The sequence below is a fragment of the Petaurus breviceps genome, unplaced genomic scaffold, assembly GCF_028583685.1.
Source record: "Petaurus breviceps papuanus isolate PSGF00001 unplaced genomic scaffold, PetGlider_PUasm1.0 216, whole genome shotgun sequence".
Lineage (NCBI taxonomy): Eukaryota > Metazoa > Chordata > Mammalia > Diprotodontia > Petauridae > Petaurus > Petaurus breviceps.
The window spans coordinates 6,659,015-6,684,442 of NW_027185867.1; the positions used below are offsets into that span (position 1 = coordinate 6,659,015).

The 25,428-nt window shown below is 36.4% G+C and overlaps 1 protein-coding gene across 5 annotated transcripts in view; it reads left to right on the plus strand.

Annotated features, from left to right (window-relative positions):
* Positions 1-25,428, plus strand: part of DCP1B (decapping mRNA 1B) — a 316,409-nt gene that overhangs the window by 274,165 nt on the left and 16,816 nt on the right. For all 5 annotated transcript variants that reach the window (XR_011169490.1, XM_069094320.1, XM_069094318.1 and 2 more), the window contains 2 exons: positions 16,751-16,817; positions 20,009-20,144. Coding sequence is in view for 4 of the 5 variants with exons in the window: in XM_069094320.1 (XP_068950421.1) it covers positions 16,751-16,817; positions 20,009-20,144 (203 nt within the window). In the remaining variant the exon portion in view is untranslated. The remainder of the gene's footprint in view (positions 1-16,750; positions 16,818-20,008; positions 20,145-25,428) is intronic.

Genomic DNA, 25,428 nt, shown 5'->3' on the forward strand with positions numbered 1-25,428 from the left:
TTCTTATAAACAATATATTGATGGATTCTGCTTTCTGATCCATTCTGCTGTCAGCTTCCACTTTATAGATACTTCAATTCGTTTAATGTTTATGATTGTTAACTGGGTATTTCCTCCCAACTTGTTCTCATAGTCCTATCTCTTACCTTCTTCCTAACCTCCTTTTTACAAAAGTAACTAGAGAGGAGTGTTCAACCCTAGTGTTCTGTAATTGAAGCAGTTTACTTCACTGCCCCTTTTTTCTTTCCTTCCTCCAGTCTCTAATCAACAGTATTTAACCTTTTTTCCCTTTCTTTTTAATTCCCCCTTTCTGGGTCAGATGACCAAACAAGATGATGGACTAGACATTTTCTGTGATTCACATAACTTCTCAAACATGTCCAAAGTAGGAATTATGCACAAGAAAATAAAACAATTTCTACATGACACAAAGAATTCCTACTGAGGTAAAAACTTACTGAACTAACCAACCCCTTATACATTCATTCATTACCCTCTTCCTCTCCATGCTTGAGTAGGCTGTACAGGCTAACTCTTAGGCTTGAAACAGAACTTAACTCTACGTCTGTCTTCCTCTCAGTGCCTCAGAAAACCAAAAGGCAGAAACTTGTTCTTACTCAGGTGACAGTGAGGCAGTGCTCTGTGCTACAACATAACTCAGCAAAAAGAACTGAGAAACAGAAGCAGAGAACACTGGGATAGGACACCATTGTATGATACCATATTCACAGGGCACTGAGCCTTAGAGAAAGAGCCCACAATCCAGCTGAGTCAAATTCTGTCCACCAGAAGTCACTTGGACCAGAAACTGAGGCCAAGGAAACATGAATTATACAGAGCAGGAAGAGGGTAAGACTGCTTTGAGTTCCATTCTCCAGGGAAATCATAATCAAAGAGGAGGGAATCAGATAGTGAGCAATAGGAGAATTTAATCAAAAAAGGCAAATTTCCAAAGATCTCAAGAAGAAAAAACTCAGTTGAAGACTTTGAAGATAAACAGATAAACAAGCAGGGAAGATTTTAATAATATAAGGGCAAATGACATCCAGATCATCTAGAGTCAAGATATTTATAAATAAATATTGCAAAACAAAGGAAAATCGATTCAGTCTTGTTGAGGCCAGGGACCCTGTGAGTTTCCAAGAAAGCATAGAATCACAGCATAATATTCTTAAATAACTTAAAAGAGAAATAAGAATTGTGAAAATAGAACATATGACCTACATGACAGAGATAATTGACAGAATAGAAAACTTTGAATCCATGGCGGTAAGTCTCACCAAGAGGATAACTGATTGCAAATGCAAATACACAGAAGTGAAGGATAATCTGGAAGAAGAGAAACAAAAAACAATAGCACAATTTCCACACAAGTAAAACATTGATCTTCAAGACAGGGTACATAGGGGCAACCTAAGAATTATAGGTCTCCTAGAAGAAAATGACAAGTCAAAAAAGCCTTTTTATTCCTCCCTTCATAATCTGCTCTCCAAAGTTAGGGTTTATTTTGCTTATGATAGATTTCATCCAGATTCTGCCTTCTCTCATAACCTCCCCTTCCCTTCCTACCTATTTCCTTATTGAATTTAGTGTATTTTTAAACCAAATTCTTTCTATGTAGGTCAAGTTCAGATGAAAGTAAGGTTCTTTTGACTCCCACCTTCCCCATGTTTATGTAGTTGTCTTCTTGAATTCACTGTTTCTGTGAAATAGGTCGTTTCATCTCCTTCCTTCATGTATTCCTTTTCCTATCCTTTTTATTTCTACCTTAAAAATCATTAAAGTGGGGGCGGCCAGGTAGCACAGCGAGTAAGAGCACCGGCTCCAGTGTTGAGAAGACCTGGAGATCAAATCCCGGGCTCAGACACTTAGCACCCACCCAGAAACACCTGGCCCTGTAACCTTGAGCAAGTTACTTAACCCCAATTGCTTTAAAAAAAAAAAAAAAAGAAAAAATCATTAAAGTGGAACAGAAATGTCCTGACAACATGTGATTGTTTTATTTACCTCTGTCTATGACACTTAAAGACATTAGAGGTCTGAGGGGATACTTGTTTTTTCTTTTACAATTAGAATGCAAACACTTCATCATATTACCGTTGTTTAGTTGCTTTCAGTCATGAGCGACACTTTGTGACCCCTTTTGGAGTTTTTTTTGGCAAAGATACTGTTCGTGGTTTACCATTTCCTTCTCCAGCTCATTTTATAGATGAGGAAACTGAGACAAACAGGATTAAGTGGCTTGCCCAGGCTCTAGTATTTGAAGCTGGGTTTGAACCCGGGTCTTCCTGACTTTTTCCGTTGTGTCACCTGTGTCACACACCATTGTGTGCTCTTCACACAGTCCCTTCCAATTCCTCAAATGCATGTACCTTTTTAGGTTTCTCTTTACTCTTGTGTTTGCATTTCAGAATTTCTATTTAAATACTTAATATAGTACTGGAAATACTACCTATAGCTATAAGGCAAGGAAAAATTTGAGGGAACAAGCATTGTCAGAGAAAACAAAATTATCATTTTTTGATGATGATATAATGATTTATTTAGAGGAATGCAGAACCTTAACTAAATAATTAATTGAAGCAATAACTTAAATATTATATCCAAAGTTGTAGGACATAAAATAAACTCACATAAATATTTTTGTACATTTACAGCAAAATCCAGCAGGAAGAAAAGAGAAATAACTATAAGAATATAATATTTAGTAGTCTACCTTCCAGGAACTGTAGGAAATAAGAACTATATGAATACAATTACAAAACACTCTTTACAAAAATAGGTAGATGGAGCCAATATGATAAAAATGTTAATACTACCCAAATTAACTTACTTAATCAGTGCCATACCAATCAGACTACCAAAGGAATATAATATATATATATATGATAATAATAATCATAGAGCTAAAATAAATAAATAATAAAATTCATCTGGATGAACAAAAGGTCAAGAATCTCAAGGGAAATAATAAATAAAATTAAGGAGGCCTGAAGCACCAAATTTCAAACTGTATTACAAAGTAGTAATCTTCCAGATGATTTGTTACTAACAGTGTCCTGAAAAGCAACCCCTGGGGAGATACAACCTGGCAACTTCTCTTTCATGTGCTACAGCCAGAGTTACTGAAGACCTAGAAAAGAAAATTGTTGGCACTTAAATCTTTGGCATTGCCAAATGGTTCATTATGAAACTTTAATTTAAAGTTTAATCAGTGGAAAGGACATTAAAGAGGAGGCATTACTGTCTGTTTTTCTGCTGCACCTTAAGGACCATAGGCTCTTTTCACTGATATGCACCTGAAACCTTCCATTTATGTTGTTTTTCCCATTGGTATGTGAGCCTTGAGAAAGGGAACTATCTTACTTTTCTATATGTGTCAACAATACTTAGCTCAATGCTTTACACATAATATGTGTTTAATGAATGCTTTTTACATTCATTTGTTCATAGGCCATCTCTCTCTATGTATATCAAGATAAACTTAAAATTGCTGCTTGACTTAGATCAGTGGCATAATAAAATTACTTTTCAGATCTATGGATAGGGAAGAGTCCATGACCAAAGAATACAGAGAATCACAAAAGATTAAATGGGCAGTTTTAAGTAAGTAAAATTTTAAAGTGTGTGTACAAATAAAACTAATTTAGCTGTAATTAAAGGGGAGCAAGTAACTAGGAATAAAAATCTTTATAGCATGTTTCACTCATAAAACTTTCATTTCCATGATGGATTTTGAACTGATTGAAATTTATAAGAATAAAAGCCATTTCTAAATTGACCAAGGATATGATCAAAAGATATTTAGTCAATAATTGGTGAAAGGATGTGATCAGTTTTCAGAGGAAGAAATCCAAACTATCAATGGTCATATCAAAATAAAGATGTTCCAAGTCACTAATAATGAAAGAAATGCAAATGAAAACAACTGAGGTTTTATATCATACGCATCATATTGGTAAAATTGACCAAAAAAAGAAAACAAGAAACATTCAAGGTTCTGTGGGAAAACAGGTACATTAATGTATCATTGGTGGAACTCTGAACTGTTCTAGTCATTCTAGAAAGCAGTTTGGAACTTTACCCAAAAATAAACTATGAATACTCTTTGACCCACTGATAGATACAGTCAGTACTAGGTCTGTACTCCAAAGAGAGAGGAAGAGAGGCCATAGGTACAGAAAAAAAGTTGGTTCACAGTGCCACTTGAGGTTCCTGATGTCCAAATGCTCCCCTTTGGCTTGCACTAGAAGACCTCAAGTCATTGCATTTGCCTGGACTTCTCTGGATAGATCTCATGCTTATTTTCTGCAAGTTCCAGAGTGTTTCCTTGTGCCAATCTATGAGAACTAAAGTCGTCCATTTAATAGAATATATTTAGAGACAGAAGAAACCTTAGTCTATCCCCTTCATTGTGTAGATTAGGAAACAAATCAGTAAGTGGAAGAGCTGGAATTTGAATCCAAAATCTTCTGAGTTTAAATATGACTTAAGTGATTAGACATTTAAATAATTAAAATTTTGGTACTTTGAACTCCTAAACTCAGATGGGGTAACGTGAGATGAGATTAAATAATAAATGCATTATGATTTGAGAAATGGATTTGATGAGAAGAAAACAAAAAAAAAGAACCTGAGGATAAAAAAACTACTGTCATGACAGGGAATCTCTAGACACAAAACTCAGCAGAAGACAATGACTTGAAAACATCTATAAGTAAAACCTCAAAGAAAAATGTAGATTGGACACAAACCCAGTAAGAATTCCTAGAAGAGCTAAAGAAAGAAAAAGGAGCAAAAGAAAAAAAAATAAAGCAGTAGAGAAAAAATTGGGGAAAGAAATAAGAACAAATGACATGAAAAGAAAATAAAGTTTATTAAAGGAGGCACAAAAAATACTGAGGAAAAGAACTCCTTAAAAATTAAAATTGACCAAATAGAAGTTAATGACTCCGTGAAACATCAAGAAACAATAAAAGAAAAGGAGGAGGAGAAGAAATGAAAAATCTCATAGGAAAAATAACTGACTTGGAAAACAGATTGAGGAGAGATAATTTAAGAATTATCAGACTACCTGGAAGCCATGATATGAGAGAAAGAGAGAGAGAGACAGAGAAAGGAGGGAGCTTAAATATATTTCAAGAAATCATAAAGGAAAACTGCTCAGATATCTTAGAGCCATCCAAATTTTAGCACTCCCTGGTTAAGGAGAAAATATTATAAGTAGCCAAAAAGAGCTAATTCACATACTGTGGAACTATAGTCAGGATCACACAAGATATAGCACCTAACACTTTGAAGGAGTGGAGGGCTTGGAATATGATTTTCTAGGAGGCAAAGAAAGCTTCGACATACTTAGGGAATGGTTAATCGAAATCTGATTTGCTTGGACTAAAATATATTGATTTTATAATTTGGCAAACAGTATGCTTTTGTTCACATTTTTGCCTTTAATTTGTCATATTTAAATCCTTCTAATAAGGGTTTAAGCAAGTTAAATCTACATTGAAAAATTTTATTTGCTGTTTCCACTCACCAGTTTCTTGTTTTTTAAACTAGTTAAATTCTCTGCTTTGGATTTTCTTTTTCTATTTTCATGTAGAATAGAATAGATTACAGATTTCAGGATACTTTGAAATATTCTTGAAGCTTTCTAATGGCTTTAAATGTTTTATATATAAGATTAATATCCTTGTAATTTTCTCTCTTCACATTACAAAGACGTGGCATATGTAAATTCTTAGGATTAGGATCACAGATTTAGAACTGGAAGGAGCCTCATAAATCATTGAGCCCAAATCCCTTATTTTATAGAGTATAAAAATGAGGCAAAGGAAGATTAAGTCCAGAGTCACACAACTAGTATCCGAGGCAATGTTTGAATCAAGTTCCTCCCAGACCTTAGCATCATACCTGGCACATAGGAAGCATTTAATAAATGCTTATTGACTTCATGCCAAGTCTATCACTTTTATCCACAATGCCACCTGGCATAATGAATTCAAGTGAACTCAACAGCATTTATTAAGTACCTGGTATATACAAGGCACTATCTAAATTAAGAGCTACACAATGTCTGTATTAGAAAGGTAGTAGTCTTTCTACCCAAATCAGACTAGGATTGTGTTCCCTGAAGGATTATGTTCAGTTTTGGATACTATGTCTTAGGAAGGAAAGTGCACAGAAGTACAGCTAGAGGGTAAAGGACCTTGAAACCATGCCATATAAGCCCACCTTTCTAAGCTTATTGCACATACATTACTCTCCTTCACACATTCTTCATTCTAGTAAAACTGGACTGCTTCCTTTTCCCATATACAACTAACTGTCTATCTCTACCTCCATACTTTTGCATAGACTGTTATTTCTAGAATCCATTCACTGGTGCCCTTCTTCCGGAAATGACTTTGCATATATATTTTTATTTAATTTTCTGTGTATGGATTTTTTTTTCCTACTCCCAGTAGAATGTACTTGAGGGCAGGTACTATTAGATTTTTGTCTTTGTACCCCTTCTGCCTGGCATGGAACACAGCAGTAGTAGGTACTTAAAAGCTTATTGAATTGAATAGATTTATTAAAAGAGCTGAACTGGGAATATTTAGGTTGTAGAAGAGAATACTTTAGGTGCTTTGGGGATGAACCTGAGAACTGTCTTTAGGTATAAATGATTGTCAGATGGAGAGGAACCAAACTTTTTCAGTTTGATCCAAAGGACAGAACTAGGAACCATGAACAAATATAGGATTGTTGTAAGAAAAAAGTCTTTAACAACTAGAGCTGTCCAGAAGTGAAATGGGTTGATTGTTCTCCTTTACTGGAGACCTTAAACAAAGGCTGGTTGACCATTTATTGATTTTTTACAGAAAGTATTCTTGAGTTGGACTAGATGGTTCCTTCCAATTCTGAGATTCCATAACAGTCATCAATAAACATACAAAAGAATGTTCTACCTGTAGTCAGATCAGCAGATCACTTTTTGATTTCTCGTGTGTGTGTGTGTGTTTGTGTGTGAGGTGTGTGTGTGTTATCTCAAATTTTTTGTAACTGAAAGAGAAAGAGGAGCAGTTTGCCTATTGAACAAGTTCCTCTATATTTGAGATGGCCTTCTTGTTCTGAAAGTTTTTGTAAAACTCCATTTTGAAGATAATGTACTATAAAATAATTCACTCTGTTAATCTTCATAACAGTTTTGTTTCACTATTTGTTGTATTTGATTCTAAATTTAAATTTAGATTTTAGTTATATGTCACAGTCTTATGAGTAATTGCCCATTCAGCTATTGGTCTTGAGAGACCTTTCTGACTCTTAGTTTCTATGTCTAGAAAAAGGGAATAATATTACTTGTAACATCTATCATAGGGCTATTGTTCAGAAAAGTATTTTGTAAAAATACTAGCTTTAGAGAGCTAGAAAAAATAGTAACAAAATTCACTTGGAAGAATAAATAGTCCAGAATATCAAGGGAATTAATGAAAAGAAATTCTAGGGAAGGTGGATTAGCTATACCAGATTTCAATCTGTATTATAAAGCAGCAGTCATCAGAACTACTTGGTACTGGCTGTGGAATAGAGGAGTGGATCAATGGAATAGATTAAGCACAGGAGATTCAGAAGTCAATGACTATAGTATCTATTGTTTGATAAACCCCAAGACCCTAGTTTTTGGGATAAGAACTCACTATTTGACAAAAACTACTGGGAAAACTGGAATATTGTATGTCAGAAACTGGGCATAGACCATTATCTAACACCATATACCAAAATCAAGTCTAAATGGGTGCATGATCTAGGTATAAAGGCTGATACTGTAAGCAGTCTCCTAAAACAAGGAATAGTTTGCCTGTCAGATTTGTGGAGAGGGAAAGATTTTATGACTAAACAAGAATTAGAGAACATTATAAAATGTAAAATGGATAATTTTGACTACATGAAATTGAAAAGCTTCTGTACAAACAAAGCCAATGTAACCAAGATTAAGAGGGAGGTGGGAAATTGGGAAAGAATCTTTACAACTATGTCTCTGACAAAAGACTCATTTCTAAAATATACAGAGAATTGAGTCAAATTTATAAGAATACAAGTCATTCCCCAATTGATAAATGGTCAAAGGATATGAACAGGCAATTTCCAGAGAAAGAAATTAAAGATGTCTATAAGCACATGAAGAAATGCTCTAAATCACTGTTGATTAGAGAAATGCAAATCAAAACAACTCTGAGGTACCACATCTCACCAGTCAAATTGGCTAAGATGACAAAACAGGAAAATGACAAATGCTGGAGAAGATGTGGGCAAATTGGAACACTAATGCATTGTTGGTAGAGTTGTGAACTGATCCATCCTTTCTGGAGAGCAATCTGGAATTATGCCCAAAGGGCTATAAATAATTTCATATCCTTTGACCCAGCAATACCACTCCTAGGGTTATGTCCCAAAGAGATCATAGAAGTGGGAGGAAGACCCATATGTACAAAAATGTTTATAGCAGCTCTTTTTGTGGTGGCAAAGAATTGGAAATTAAGGGGTATCCATCAATTGGGCAATGGCTGAATAAGTTGTGGTATATGCATGTAATGGAATACCATTGTGCTATAAGAAATGAGGAGCAAATGGTCTTCATATTTACCTGGAGAGGCATATACGAACTGATGCTGAGTGAGAAGAGTAGAACCAGGAGAAATTTGTACACAATTACAGACACAACGTATGTGTGATGACCAACTTTGATAGACTGGACTCCTCTCAGCAATGCAGTGATATTAAGTCAATCCCAAAAGACTCATGATGGAGAGAAATGTGTGCATCCAGAGAAACAACTAGAAAGAACTGAGTTTATATCCAGATGGAAGCAAAATACCTGATCTTTTTCTTTTTCTTGTTTGGTTTTATGTCCTCTTTACCATTTTTCATTCCATCTGATACAGTCCATCTCTATAACCTGACTAATGTATAATGTGAAAGTATTTACAGATCCTATACTTGACTATATGCTGCCATGGGGGGGAGGGCAGGGAGGGGGACAAAATGTGAAACTCAAGCAATTGTGGAATTGAATCCTGTAAACTAAAAGTAACAAATTAATTTTTAAAAAATAATTTAAAAATTTAAAAAAAAACCAACCCCCGCTACTGTTAATCCTGTGATATTTCAGAATCATGGGAATGTTGATTTGTGAGACATAGTAAAACTTTATGTCATGTGAAATGAAATGAAACAGACCAGGAGACCAAAGATAACAGTGCTATGTTGCTTGCCACTGGCCAGTAAAGGTTTTATATCATATTAGATTATGCCCCTGTTTGGTCAGGAAGATTAAGGCAGAAGAGAAGTGAAAGAACAATACTTTAAAGGCATTAATTAAAATGTGCTGAAGGGAAAACTCCGGGCAAAGCATTCAGGATGGGCTGGTAGTACAAATTCAGCATGCCATTAGCCAAGCATAGCCTTCATTTCCCATCTATGGCTGTCAGTGCATGGGCAGCGTAACAATTGACCTCAACATTTACTGCTGCAAGTGTACTGCCAACACTGGGAATTCCAGACATCCTTTAAAAGATAAGATAGGCATATGTAACAAGAAGGCAAAAGCTGATTAATAGACACTTTAGTTTTTCTTCATGTTCTTTTTTTTAGAAGTAGTACAAATTCCCTTCAAGATGACAAGTTATGTAAATGAATCCTAGTCAATTATAAGGAAACTAAATTAATTTTAAAATTTGACTATCTATTCCACTGGCCATTGTGAACTTTCTAAAACACTGTGTAACCTTTTGTAATAACTTTATTGTACTATTATTAACATTTGTCAGCACTGTTTATTAAGCACTTATATGTTTTTAAGTAGTGTATCCCTCCATGGGTGTATGTACATATATCTATATCTGTATCTATACACAATGATTGCCCTTTGCTTGTTCACATTTTTAAAACAGATATAATAAACTAAGAAATAATACAACAGCAAGAACTATGCTCTCTCCCTCTCTCTACAGTAGTAGAGAGACAGACAGCCAAGACAGATGTGTATGTATATCCATGACTTGGCATTCCTTGTTCTTATATTGAGATGTTCATCGTGCATGCTTATTCATGAAAAAAAACGAGCTTTTAAGATATTTTTCCTATCTGATATCTCAAAGACCTCAGGAATTTTAAATTTAACTGCCATGTTCCCAGTTTTAAAAAAAATCCTAGATTTTAAAAAAAGGAACTACAAAAATATAACTGATGTCTTATGCCAACCAAGAATCTATTTTTCCAGTTGCTTTTCGCAATATTGTCAAAAAAGAAAAGAGCATCACAAAATACAAGAACCTGTGATATCCGGTAAAAATTTTTCCTATTCCAGTACATGTAGTTTATCCATTGCCTAAGTACAGGGGAATGTGCCCCAATCTTTTAAAATTATATAAGCAACAACATTGATCCTTTCTTAATAATTAACAAACCACTTTAAAGATTCATTTCAGAGATTGATAACTGAAAGATCTTTAGGGTAAAATATGGAGCAGTCAGTGCTTCAGTGTGTCAAGCACTGTGCTAAGTAATAGGGATACAGAGATGTTTTAAAAGATTAATTATGATCAACATAATCAAGATCAAGAAATACTTGTAAGGAGCATACACTATATAAATAAATTTCCAAGAACTTTTCAATTAAATTGTATGTCACGCTACAAAGAATCAGATGATAACAAATGAAAAGTTGTGATTACATGATCTTTAAAAATCAATTGCATGTTCTTTTTTTTTTTTTTTAAAGCAATCGGGGTTAAGTAACTTGCTCAAGGTTACTCGACAAGTTATTTCTGGGTGTGGTGCTAAGTATCCGAGCCCAGATTTGATCCCCAGGTCATCCTGACACTGGAGCAGTGCTCTTACTCGCTGAGCCACCTGGCCACCCCTAATTGCATGTTCTTTTAACAACTTGAAATTGAATATTTTTTTGTTCAATAGAAGAAATTGAAAAGCAACAAAATCACCAGCCTAATCATAACTGACTTGCTCTGTGTAAATTCACACTTGAAGACTAATTCTAAAATTTTCCTGAAGACGTAAAATTTCCAACTCCTTTATCTAATAATTAAAAGAGAAGTAGAAGCTGTGTTTTAATTTAAATAGATGCTTAATATTATATTACTTCTCAAGACTGCCTCCTTAACACCTTCATCCTGAGAATTTCTGTAACATAATGTATTAGAAAGACATGTATTTATTGACAACTTCATTAAATAGTAGTACTTCAAGCGTCAGACATCAATATTATTGTCAGACATCAATATTATTGAAAATCTGTGTTAGATACCAAGGTAAATGCAAAGAAATGCCCATATAGTGATTGAATGTAACTCATACTATTTATATGTTTAAATATCAATAAGATACATTACAACAAATTTCAGCATGTCTTTCTTATTCTTTGTGTCGTTGTTGACTTTTCTTACCTTCGTGTGAGATGTAGAAACAGTTGAGTTGAGCTTCATGCACCAAAGTGCCCTTAAACTTCCCCTCCGTTTCTCCTGGAAGGTGACTAGGTAGTGTTTGATATGCAGGAGTGGTTGACTTCACAAAGGCTTGAAGCATTGTAAACGTCCAAATATCCCCTTGTATGAGTTGTTGCTTTGTTGGGATTCCAAAAAAATAATTAAGTCCTGTTTTGGAACTTTTTTAGATTCAAAATTTAAAAACCTAGGAAACATGTCTGTCACGTCTTAATCTGCAGAAATTTCCATGACCACTTCCCTTATGTTTCTGTAAACATTGCCGTTTTCTGCTGTAAAAATTCTTCTTAAATAAAAAATGATTTTAAATAATTTTTTTTACCTAAAAGAGCTCTTTTCATTCTTATCCTTTTACAACATAGTCCTTTTTCTTTGTTGTAATGACTACTCTCTGGCTAAAGTGAGATCAATTTTATCCAAAGAAAACTTGGATTGAAGTATGAAATTATGGTCTGTGTCAGCCTGTCAGCTCCTCACCTTCCTGAGGCATGAGGAGCTCTGGTTTTTATACACCACCACTAGCTAGTTTGATATAACCTCTCGAGGGGAAGAGCAATATGTTTGTCTAGAGGTGTGGAGGCCTTGGCAGAAAATTTCACTTGGTTGTTTTTTTTTTTAATACATATATTAATGAAATTCACTACCTTGGTCCTGATGGGATTTTGTTCAAGTCAGGAAGATATTTTATTGTTAGGAAAGGGAGAGTGGGGGGGGGGGGGGGTGACCTGGAATCATTTAATTTCTTTATATTATACTGTAATATGTATCATTGCCTAGCACTGGGCCAGCTGTTTGGGTTACCATTTCCTGATACTTAAACTTGACGTTCATATTAAACTTTACTCAAAATTTAAAGGATTATTCCCGATTATGTCATTTCAATATTAAAGCTGTGTTGCTGTTTAGCTATCTTGTGTGGTTCAGTAGCCAGAAAATGTTTCCTGATGTGTAGTCTTCTCCATGTCTTAAAATAATTTCCAGGAATCCTGTTTTTCCCTCCTTCCCTTTTGACATTTTAAAGATGTTTTCCTAGCACTTTCCTTTCCCAAATCTACATTTCAGTTATACTGTGGTACTGACAATGTCAAATTGCTCTGCTGGTGTACATTAACAGTTTTCTTGGCACTTTCCTTCGATGAAGACCTAGTTCCTGATGTCAAATGCCACAAGTAGCTTCAAGCTTATAATTCAATTCATTTCAACAAAGATTTAAGTGCCTTCCATTAGAGGCATTAGGCTAGGCCCAGGGGCTACAAAGATAGATATAACAGAGATTATATTCCTTTTTTTGTTGTTCAGTCATTTTGAGTTGTATCTGACTCTTCAAAGATAATGGAATGGTTTGCCATTTCCTTCTCCAGCTCTTTTTACAGTTGAAGAAACTGAGGCAAAGAGAGTTAATTTACTTGCCCTGCATCCTTGCTACCACTTTTCCTTCAGGGGTAGGAAATCTGCAGCCTCAAGGCCACATGTGGCCATCTAGGTCCTCAAGTGTGGCCCTTAGACTAAATCCAAACTTCATAAGAACAAATCCCCTTCATAAAAGGATTTGTTCTGTAAAACTTGACCTTTGGTAAAACTAGGAGCTCACAAACTAACAGGTAGAGGTAAGGGGCAAGGATGAAGACTTGTGTACAAATAATTTATTCGAGGGAGAGGGTAGTAAAAGACCACATTTAGCTGGAGGTTTGAGAAAGGCTTCATACTGGAAGCACTTCCTGATTTGGACCTTGAAGGAAAGGAGGGACTCCAACAAATGGAGAAGAAGAGTTTGAGGCCCTTTCTAGGCGTGGGAGATAACATAGGCAAGAGGCCAGAGGTAGGAACAGAAAGAACAAAAACTGGGGGGAGCGGAGGAAGAGAATGTATTCCAATCTTTCAGGAATAATGTGTATATGAAGAGGAGAGAACATGAAATACAATGGAAAGATAATTTGTAGCCAATCAACCAATATTTGGTTGGAACAAGATTGTAGTAGGCCTTTTGAAGGGCAGTGTGAGTAGTTTATATTTAGTAGATATTTGGGAACCCTTGAAGAGTTTTAATTAGATAATTTGTATAATATGATGGTACTAGGAAATATTATTTGGGCAGCAGTATAAAGGATTGGTTTGGTGAGGGAAGAAGAAAGTGGTTAGGAGACTCTTATCATATATGTTGTAGTAATGAAGGCCTGATTATGTGGTAACCATGTGAGTGGAGAGGGGTGACATGAGAGATACTGCTAACTGATTGGGGAAGAGGAGTTAACATTGAAAGGAAAAAGTTGAAGATTATGTCTGCATAACTGAGATAATGTTGGAAGAATCAATAGAAGTAGGGAAGCTGATGACTTTACCTTTGGACTGTAGGATCGCAGACTTCACAGGCATTAGGTCCAACTCCGTCATTTGATAGATGAGGAAATTGTAGCACCAAAAGGTTAAGTAACTTGTTTAGGGCCTACATCTGGTAAGGATCTGAAACCATATCTTCTAACTCCCAAGTCCAGTGCTCTTCTATGCCACACTGCCCTTATATTTGAGATGAAGGCACAATATCAAGGTAGCAGTATGTAGCACGTGATTGCAAATACATTACTGTAACTCTAGGGAGACACCTTGGTAGTAGGCAGAAAGATGTGGGTGTCACTTTTAGCAGAGATGCTAACTGATGCTATGGTGGCATAGAGATCACCAAAGGAAAGAATGTAGGGAGATGTTGGGGTTTCTGACCCAAACTCCTGACTTCCCCAACCCACCCCAGACCCCAGAAATTCCCTATCAGAACACTCCAGGCTTCCTGCCTCCTGGAAACAGGGTGCTAAACTAGGTTTCAGGTGGGAAGGGAGAATTTTTGTCAGAGCGCAAGCAGATTTCCCATTTGTTTACCTGCTATTGACTTCTAGGGCACTAGAGTTCCGGTGTTGCTGGCTCCTCCTATCCCCCAACTTAAGGTTTTTAACCTCCCTTCAAGCTTCCTCTCTTGGCTACTCTGAACATCCTATACTGCTAAGAATAGAGAGCTAAGGGCTCCAGTTATCCTTTAAGCATCTCTGGTCAGAATTCTACCAGACTTTGCCTCAATAACTTACTTTCTCGCTGGCTTCCCTGATGGAAGGGTCTTACAGGTTTCTGTATTCCTTTTTATCTAGTCTTGTGATGAATGAGAGACCTTACTGTTGTTTCTCTCTGGAGCCCTTTTAAGATTTTTGCTGCAATGTAGTTTCAAGAACTAGGACTCTATGTGATCTTTTATGCTTCTATCTACACCAAAGGTCCATCCTCTCCCTATTGACATCATCTTTTGGTCTTATGATACTTTTCTGATCTCTCTGAATTATTTTTTAATTTTAATTTAACTTAAATTTCTTATTCTTTCTCCCTTTCCCCTCTTCAACTTCCCCATCTCAAGGTTTTATTTTTGGTCCTTTGATCATCTCCCTACATTCTTTCCTTTGGTGATCTCTATGCCACCATAGCATCAGTTAGCATCTCTGCTAAAAGTGACACCCACATCTTTCTGCCTACTACCAAGGTGTCTCCCTAGAGAGCCAGAAGTCCATAGCAGGTTGATCTGAGACACATAAGGGCCCTGATGATCAAAGCATTGAAACCACTCAGTCTTGGACTTAAAAGGAAGGAACAGGGGGTTAAACTAACTACAGGCATTAAACTGAAGACAGACACATAAAGGGAGATGAAGTAAGTGACTGCACTCCAAGAAATTAAGGTCAGGAATAAGTAAGACCTCATCATCCAAGAGTTTGGGAGGGTGTTGCCTCTGGCCCTGCCACTAAGTCTCACATCAGCAACTGAGAATAAAACAGAAGACTACTCAAAACACTATGGAGACATATTATGGGTCAGGACATGCCCAAGAGATAAGCCAAAAGTAAGTGACTTCTTAACAACTGCAGGTGAAGCCTCAGAGAAGATAGTGCTTTGACCTCAGATATTAAACAAAAAATAAAATTATAAGTGAAATAAAAACTCTGGAGGAAGGAATTAGAAGAAAAATTTAGAACAGACTGCAGGGAAGCCTTGTGGTACAGGGGATAGAATGTTAAACCTGGAGTCAGGAAAAATCTGAGTTCAAATCCAGCCTCAAACACTTACTAGTGTTACTAGTTACTAGCTCTATGACTCTAAGAAAGTCGTTTATGGTTTGCCTCGATTTCCTCAACTGTAAAATGGGGATAATAATATCACTTACCTCTCAAGATTGTTTTGAGGATCAAATGAGATGATAAAGGTGAAATGTCTTGTACAGTGCCTGGCACATAGTGGCACTTAGATACTGATGGTGATGATGGCGATGGAGGAATTACAGGGAGGAGCAAACCCTTGCCCAAGTAGCAAATTCTCTGAAAATCAGAATGGTGCAAAGATCACTCATCGAATCCATAAGCCAGTATTAAAATAAGAGTGTGAAGGTACAAGACTATACAGCTGAAGAGGTAGAGAGTTGGCATTACTTGACCCTCATTCTAACCAATCAAAGGAGGGTGTATCCCACACAAACACTGAGTTTGTTATAGAAACTCAGCAGGGAAGCAGGATGATGTTTGACATGTATTTTGGAAATGTTTCAGCCTTGTGTTTATAAAGACAATGTAGTTGAGCAAGTGATAAAGTTAGGAGTTTATTTTCAAGTGCATAAGAAAACCATTAATTGTCATTATTCTGTAATTTTCCCTCATATAATAAACTGTTAAGTTATAATCATGCCTAATCATCTCAAGAGATATACATTAAATAAGAATAAATTAGTTATTTTAAGTTTCTTTTTGTTTTTTTGTAGTCTCCTATAAATTTAAAGCTATGCCTGTTTTTTGTTACAGCCTTTTAATTGGAGGGCATTAGTTTCCATATCAGTTTTTCTCAACATAAAAATAAAATGTGTTCCTACACTGGAGGTGCAAAGTCAAGAATCTTAGCATTCTAATTCCTTGATCATTCTACTTTCATTTATTCAGGAAATACTTTTTAAGCACCTGCTGATTTGAAGACATCTTATTAATCACTGTATTCTCAAGTAAATAAAATGTTTTATAGGATTTGTGTCACCATTTAAATCTACATGTTCATAATCATTACAAATTTCCCTGTGGATTTACATACAAATTCAAGGCTTGCTTTTTTAAACTTTTGATTTCTAATGATTATTTTTATTCGCTAACTGTATCTTTGAAGAAGAGAAAAGGAAATTCTCACTATTTTTTGGTTGAGAAGTTGCTCGTAATTTATATTTGTGTTTTTTGCAGTGTCCATTTATGGAATTTGGTTTTATAATAAGGAAGAATGCCAAAGAATTGCAGAGCTCATGAAAAGGTAAGTAGTGATAAGCTACTGTTTTTACACACACACACACACACACACACACACACACACAAATACAATTTAATGTTAGTAAAATCTCTTTTTAGAAACTTGACAGGAGAAATTTTACAAAAAATAGTCATAGATATCTTCCTGCTACAATTACTTTTATTTAATATGTAAGCTTTAGCCCATTTTTTTTAGGTACTGTGTAAAATATCAGTGATTCTCAAATAGGAGTGTACCTTTTATAGTGAAACAGTTATTTTTCCCTTTCTAAATCCAGTTGATTTTCTTGTTTTGGTTTTTTGTTTTGTTTTGTTTGCTTTAGAAAACAAGTAGCCTGCATATCAGTAGAGAGGAGAGGGAGAAGCAAAGTTTTTGAGGGAAATACTGAAAGGCTCGCATTTCCTTGAGTCCTTTCTCCCTTTTCTACAGTGAATTTGGTTTCGTTATTCCTCTGCCAGATTTATTTCCCTTTACTGCTTCCTGGTAGATTTTAATTTTTTCAGTAATCAAACTGCATTTGCTAATGCAGTTTTTTTTCATCTCTTAGGAATTGTTTATATTACTGATCATTATACAATTTCATGCTAACATGGCTATTAGCTCTTTAAAAAATTCTAATAGTGTCCATGAGAGGCATCATGGCATGGTATATGGAGAGCTGGCCTTGGAGCCAGGAGGATCTGAGTTCAAACCTTGCCTCTGACACATATTGGCAATGAGAGGAAGTCAAATCTCTTAAGTCTCTGTGCTCTGGGCCAGAAATATCAAACTCTGGTAGCATTGAGACAATATTCTCAAGTGTTACAAAGATTAAAATTAAGTGGGAAATGTTTAACACTACAAATATAATACAACATATATATAATGTAATTTGTAGTTTTCTAAGTCATTATGCAGACCACAGAAATCTGAGTTTGACAGTCTTTCTCTCAACTATTCTCATGCTAAAAATTGAAGAAAAGGTGTGTGTTTGGTAATGAATGGAGTTTAAGGAGAGTTCCCAGTACCAAGAAAACCACAAGTCTAGTCCTATCCCTGTCCTAGTAAGATTCTATGAATGTACAAGCAAATATACCAAGTTTTCTTTCGGTTGAGCTTTCATCGCTATTCAAGACTAATTCTGCTGATAAGTGGACTTATTACTGCCTGCTTTTCAGTTGGTTACCCCTTTAGTCAGTTCTTGAACTCTCAGATCTGTTTACTCTGAGGCAGTTATTTCTATGCTATTCTTGGTGATGAATAAATAACAGTTATAAATAACTCAGTTTTATAATAAAATTTATTTATTATAAATATGATGAATAAATATATAAATAACTCAGAATGAAATGAGTTTATGATTATATTTATCAAAGATAACTTTGTTCATTGCTGTTCACACTGGAATGACAAAGCAAATGTAGCTGCTAAAATGTGGCCAAAAGACACAATATATGTATAAATGGAGTTTCCTTTTCATTAAAAATCATTAATTCCTGAGAAAACAGTTTGTAATTGTTAATTTTAGTTAACTAGCTGAAGTATGTTATAAACTCATTTTCAGAATATTCATGCTTTTGTAAACTGTGTGTTGTGGCCTTATAATCGCAATATTTGATATACATAGGCATTCTGTTGTAATTACCAAATAATTGAACAAAAAGTTCACTGCCAGTTAATAGTTGGTTTTTGTAGATTTATAACTCTGTCAGTTAGGCTAAGATTCCCCAGTAAAATCCTTGGCCTTATCCACCTTTTCAAGATATTAGGGATAATATTTCTTCTAGGTCAGGTATAAGTTTGGCCACTCAACTAACTCAGTAATGCCTGAAGGTGCCATGGGACCAAGAGAAAAGACCTTGTATTCCCAGAAAATTAAACTTACAGACATAGGATTCGCAAGTTACATATAAATTTGCTTAGCTTTCTGAAAGGATAGAGAAACAGTTTTAGAGTCCAGGTTTCAGGGTACAGGGTTTGAGTTGGACAAAGCTCTCCTGGTATCCAGAGTTCTCATGGAGGTGTGGCTAGAAGAGAAAGGTCAGCCAGAGTACATAGCCGAAGTGTGTATTAGATCTAAGGAGCAGTGTGCCCTGGAGCTAGTATTGTTAGCTTGCTTTACAAAAACCTTCTCTCCCAGGCACCAGTCATTTTCCTCAGAGCAGTTTCATTTTCTAACATAGCAATTTGGGGGTTATTTGCTATCAAGATTGTTAGGGGAAAAAAAGATTGTTAGGAACTCTGTTCCTAGTGTGACTTACAGGCTTCATTAATCTCAAGTGAGTAACCGATTATTCTTTATGATCTAGCCTACTTCAAGACTCATATTTTTACAAGGTAAAAATACCTTTTTCTGGATGATGTAGCTCCAGGACATAAGCAGTTTGGACCTGTCTTTATGTTGTCAGGAAAGGATTCCTCCCTGTTTTGAATAGCCCCACTGAGACTCAACTATAGAAGCAGGAGGCAGGGCTTCTCCAATGTGATAACTCCAGCAGCTAAATTGGAGATCAGCCCTCCTTTTTGGCCCCAAGTTCAGTGTAAGGAACCCAGTTTCACTTTCCTTTGCAGTGTCTTCAGGGGTCTTCTGAGTTTTGCATGTCTTTCCTTGAGAAGAGCCTTTAGAGAGCCCCATCACTTCTGTTATGATTTGGATATGCAATCAATGTGCCCATAACTTGTCTCCTTTTTACTTCCTTGACTCCTTCCTAATTAGTCTCATCTCTAATGTAGGATAATCTGATGAAAATAATTCAAGGAGGTGGTTTTTAAACTACCTTTTAAAAAGTGTTGTTTTTTTTTTTTTTAAAGCAATCAGGGTTAAGTAACTTGTCCAAGATTACACGGCCAGTTATTTCTGAGTGTGGCGCTAAGTATCAGAGCCCAGATTCGATCCCAGGTCATCCCGACTCTGGGTCTGGTGCTCTTACTCGCTGTGCTACCTGGCCACCCCAAAAGTGTTTTTTTTTTAAATAGTTTTACTCTATAGTTTGATATAAAGAGAACTCAGAGAAATCTTAGAGATCTATGACAACAACCTTATTTTAAGCATGAGGAGCCTGAAACACAGGAAAAGCAGTGACTTGTCAAAGGCAGTAAGAGTTAGGATTCAAACCCATGTCCTCTGACTACAAATTCAGTGTTATTTTCATTATACCGTTATTTATTTTTTCTAGTTTTTCCTTCTATTTATTTCTATACCCCTGACTTTGTAGCCTGACTCAATATGAGCAACTGAAAGCCCATCAGGGGGCTAGAGCAGGAATCTCCCCAATGATCCTCAATTCAGGAGAGGGCAAGGAAGTTGATATCCTACGAATGCTCACCAAGGCCAAAGATGAATATACCAAGGTGAGTTTTTTCCTGTTTGTGATACATGCTGGATATTTTTGTTTATTTGTTTAATGTTCTCATCTTTCATAACTCTCATCCTAATTGTCTTTTCCTTTCCTTAGCTATTTGTTTTCCTTTCTCTGGGTCTCATAACTTATAGAAAAAAAAAATACAGAAATTCAAAATGTTGAGATAACCCTTTCCTTCGTCCTCACAACCTCCACCCCACACACAAAAAATTAGGTAGAATTGGAAGTGGTAGAAAGAGTAAACATAAAAGTATACAGAAACAGAAAAGAAATTACTTATCCATAGCAAGGTTTTCAAGATATCCCTATTTCCTGATAATGTATTGATTGTATCAGTCTCCAGGACACCACAGGGATTCCTCAGTAAGTTGTCACCACCATCATCATCATTGGTAATAAGAAGAAGAGACTAGCCTAGTCAACCATATTGGAAAAATAAGATTGGATAGGGAAAGCATGTCGCCCCTATGATGGCTCTTATATTAAATTAGTTCATCGGTATGTCCTATTTGAACAGCTGTTGTGATAGAAAGTGACTTGGTCTTGGACTCTTCAAAAATTGAAGAGGAAAAAGAAATTTCACTATTTCACATTTGGGAAGAGGTTTAATGCTTTAAATGATCCCAAGTCGTTTACTACCCCAAACCCATCTTGTTTCTAACAGTATGGTCTTATAGTCAGAGGATCTAAATTCAGATCCTAGTTGTGCTGATCATTAGTTGTGTAATGTAGGACATGTCACTTAAATCCTCTGGGCCTCAGTTTCTCCATCTATAAAATGAGGGGGTTGATTTAGATGACCTCCAGTGTCCCTTCCCAATTTAAATGCATTGCTGTGAACCATGAAATGACTGAATCATGGGCACCACAATCTGAGAAGAATCAAAATAGCAAATAACCCAAAGGATAAATGGTTGATATAAGTAGACACAGCTGGTGGTTGGTCAGGCCGCCCCTGGGGCTAAAACCTCTGGCTCGAGCAGGGCCAGATTTTTGAAGTCACATAAAAGGCATCATCAAGGGTATATATGGCTAGAAAAGGAGATGTGTTGGTGATATAGTGAGAGTGAGGGCATAGCCTGAGTAGTCCCTCAAATATTAAAAGAACTGAGATGAGGGAAAAGCTCTATAGAGAGATGGTGCTCTGCCCTGGAGGAAGGAGTAGTTATAACAGTAAGATCACATATTATATATTAAAATGAAGAATTCGGTTATCATAAGATTGAGGGCTGAGACTCTGGTACAGCTAGGAATGGAATAATTGGAAAGAAATGAGAGCGTTAGAGGAAAGACTTATAAAGAGAATTAATAGCATATTAAGAAGTAAAAAATTTGCGACGGCCAGGTAGCACAGTGAGTAAGAGCACCGGCTCCAGTGTCGGGATGACCTGGATCAAATCCCATCTCAGATACTCAGCACCACACCCAGCAATAACTGGCCATGTAACCTTGAGCAAGTTACTTAACCCCGATTGCTTAAAAAAAAAAAAAAAGAAGTAAAAAATCTCATCCAAGTAACCTACTCTCAAAAATTAATACTGGTCAAGTGGTAATGAATGATTCTTTTAGACAGAAAGAAATATTAAAACAAAGTCAAAAGACTGGGGGAAAAAATGTAAGATGTCTTATATTAAAAAAAAGAAAAGAAAACTGACCTGGAAAACTGAGGAGAGATTATTTTAAAATCATTGAATTACCTGAAAGGCATTCCCAATTAAAGAACCTGCATATCATATTTCAAGAAGTAAGATAGAATCATCCTGGTAACACCTGAAAGTAATCCCCCAAAGAAAATTACCAGGAATGTCATAGCCAAAATTTAGTGCTTTCAGGTCACAGAAAAATTATTATATGCATACAGAAAGAAGGAGTTCAAGTACTGAGGGCCTACCCTGGATCACACAAGATTTAGCTGGTACCATATTAAAAGTGCAGAGAGCTTGGAATAAGATGCCAGTCAAAAATAACTTACCCAGAAAAACCAAGTATAATTGTACAAAGGTAAAAATAAATGGACCTTAATGATAATAATTCCTGATGAAAATGCCAGGGCAGCATAGAAACTACACAGCAATCAAGAGAAACATAAAAAGGTAAGTAAGAGCAAGTGATTTGTAAAGGGTCAAGCAAGGATGTTACTAACATTTTAACTGGGGGAGATGATACAGATATTATTTTAGTTACCTAATGTCATCAAGTCAAAGTGATAGTTGAATAAGACAGATGTCCTGGGAGTGGTTTTGTTATGTTTCAATCTTAAAAGAAAGGAAAATATATTAAGGAAGAAAACGAGAAAAAGAGTGAGATGACTTTGTATTTCTTATAACCAGGTCTTATAATCATGGTGTGGAAATACATTGAGATCATCGGGGATGCAGGAGGGAACAGAGAAAAGAGGAGCCATAAGAGGGAGGAGGGTAGAGTCAGGGAGGTATTAGTCATAACCACAAAAAATCTAACCTCAGAGGATGCATCATGAAGAGGGATGTAAATGAAAAGAAAGTCTAAGAACCTGTGATTGGAGTTTAGGAGAAAAGACGGTAAATCAAGCATCAAACACAATCCTCTCTCACTATCTTCTTCATTGTAAACAGAGGGCAGAAAGCAAAGAGATTGAAAGTATAAGAAAATATAATTGTAGGAAAATCTGTCATGCTTCAGCTAGCCTCAGAAAATCAAAAGGAACAATATTGACATTAGATAAGGCAATAGGAAAAATAGACTTGATTAAAAGAGAAATTATATTATAGGGAAATGTACCATAGGCAATAAATTGATTAATGTTAGTATTTAACATATGTGTACTGAATATCATTTCATCTAAAAGGAAAAGCTAATGAGTTACAGGGAGAAATAGAGAGTAAAACTATAACAGAGGAAGAACTCTTTCAGACCTATACAAATCTGAAAAAGAAAGTAAGAAAGAAAAATGTTAAGGACCTGTATGGAATTTTAGAAGTTAGATATTATAGGTCTCTGTGAGTATAAAAAGGAGTGTACACGTTTCAACTCTGCATAGTACCTTTACAAAAATTGACATGGTATTAGGATGTAAAAGCCTTACAAATGCAGGAAAATTAAACATCTTTTACTAACCACAATGCAATAAACATATTCAATAAAGGGCTGATGACTAAAGGATTAAATTTAATTGGAAACTAAATACTGAAAGATAGCTAGCATTTTTAGGCCTACATTAAATGGTAATACTGATAATCAACATTCTTGCTTTACCCTCTTTCTTTCTTCTTTTTTTTTGGAGGGGGAAGGCAGGGCAATCAGGGTTAAGTGACTTGCCCAAGGTCAAATGGCTAGTAAGTGTTAAGTGTCTGAGGTCAGATTTGAACTCAGGTCCTCCTGTGCCATCTAGCCACCGCCCCCACTCTCTTTCTAAAAATCAAATAATCACATGATTATGTCAGTAGATTCATTAAAAAAAACTCTTGACAAAGGAAAAAAACCTCTTAACAATTTAACAAATAGTGTTAAAAAATACTAGAAAACATAAAAATAAAGATCTTTTCAAGTAGTAGCTACCTAAAAACATAAGCTATCATAATATATAATCTGGATAAACTGGAAGCCTTTCTAACAAGATCGGGCTAAAGCAATAATTTTCATTATCAATATTACTATTTCATGTAGGGCTAAAAATGCTAGCTATAGAAATGAAACAACTAAAAGAAATTGAGGAGGAAATAATAGGCAAAGAAAAAGTAAAACTACCGTGTTTCCCCGATAATAAGACCTATCCCGAAAATAAGCCCTCCCCTTACTGTGTAAGATTCCTCTAAAATAAGCCCTCCCCCAAAAATAAGCCCTATTGAGATTGCTACTGTAGTGAAGGTGATCCCCTGCACTACACGCTACATTACGGTACCCCCTGTATGCACCATTCCCCCCCCGGGTGAAACGCATGCCGCGCTCCAAGCTGCATCCAGTCAGAGCTGCAGCAGTGAGCGCGTCATCCTGTTCTTCCCCAGTGATTTGCTTGCTGGCGCCATTGAGAGCAGTGACACGGAGGAGAGCTGAAGCAGGACAACATAAGCCCTCCCCTGAAAATAAGCCCTCTGGTGTTTTTCTTTCCAAAAAATTTTAATAAGACAGTGTCTTATTATCGGGGAAACACGGTATCACTTTTTGCAGGTTATTATGGTTTAGAGAACCCTAAACAGTCAACTAAAAATTAAAACAATAACTTCAGCAGACTAGCAAAATATCAAATAAGTCATCATCACCTTTATATGTAATTACTAACACAACCCAACAGAAATTATATTTAAAATAACTTCAGTACATGTAAATTAATAGTATTGTCTTCCCATTGAAAAACATACAAGAGGGGGGCGGAGTCAAGATGGCAGAGTAGAAACAGCACTTAAGTGAGGCTCAGGCTTCCACCTTCCGAAATTCATGTAAAAAGGGGACTCTGAACAAACTGGAGCTACAGAACCCACAAAATGACACAGAGAAGCTAATTTCCCCCCAAGGACAGCCTGGTAGGCCAGCAGCAAGCGACCAGCACAGGGCTCTGGGAGCCGACCCCAGCCCTGCTCGAGCCAGAGGTTTTAGCCCCAGGGCGGCCTGACCAACCACCAGCTGGAGGGACTTAAGATCACCAGCAGCTGTGGCGGTTTGCAGAATTATCAACACATAGATGCTAAGGACAAAGTGAGAGGTCAGTGCATTGTGGACTTTGGGATCTAGTAGTTTGGAGTGCGTGGGCTTTTGCCCCGGGGCAAGAAGCACCTGAGGCAGCTGTGCAGCTGCTGCCACATGGCAGCTTCAACTCCTAGCCTGCAGAGTGTAGGGGGACCAAACGACCAGTCCGAGGGGGTAATCGCTCTTGCTTTAACCTGCTTGGATCTAGGATGGAGGTCCTGGGGTGTGTGAACAGCTTGCCAGAGTGTGTGGAGGCTTCAAAGAGGGCACCCAGTTAATACCTTTGGCAGTTGAGAAAACCCCAGCATTTAGGACGAAGCTCCCCTGTCTGGTGGCAGAGTCCTACTGTGGCAAAAAGCCCAGGGGTCAAGTGACTGAGTGGCGAAATGAGCAGGCAAAGAAAGCAAAGCAGAGTACCCCAACTTTACACTCCTATTTTGGCAACAAAAAGAATCAAAGAATGGAACAGGAGGAAGATGGTGAAGTCAGAACTCTTGCACCCAAAGCTTCAAAGAAAAATACAAACTGGTTACAGTCCATAGAGGACCTTAAGAAGCAAATAAGAGAAGCGGAGGAAAAATTGGGAAGAGAAATGAGAACGATGCAAGAAA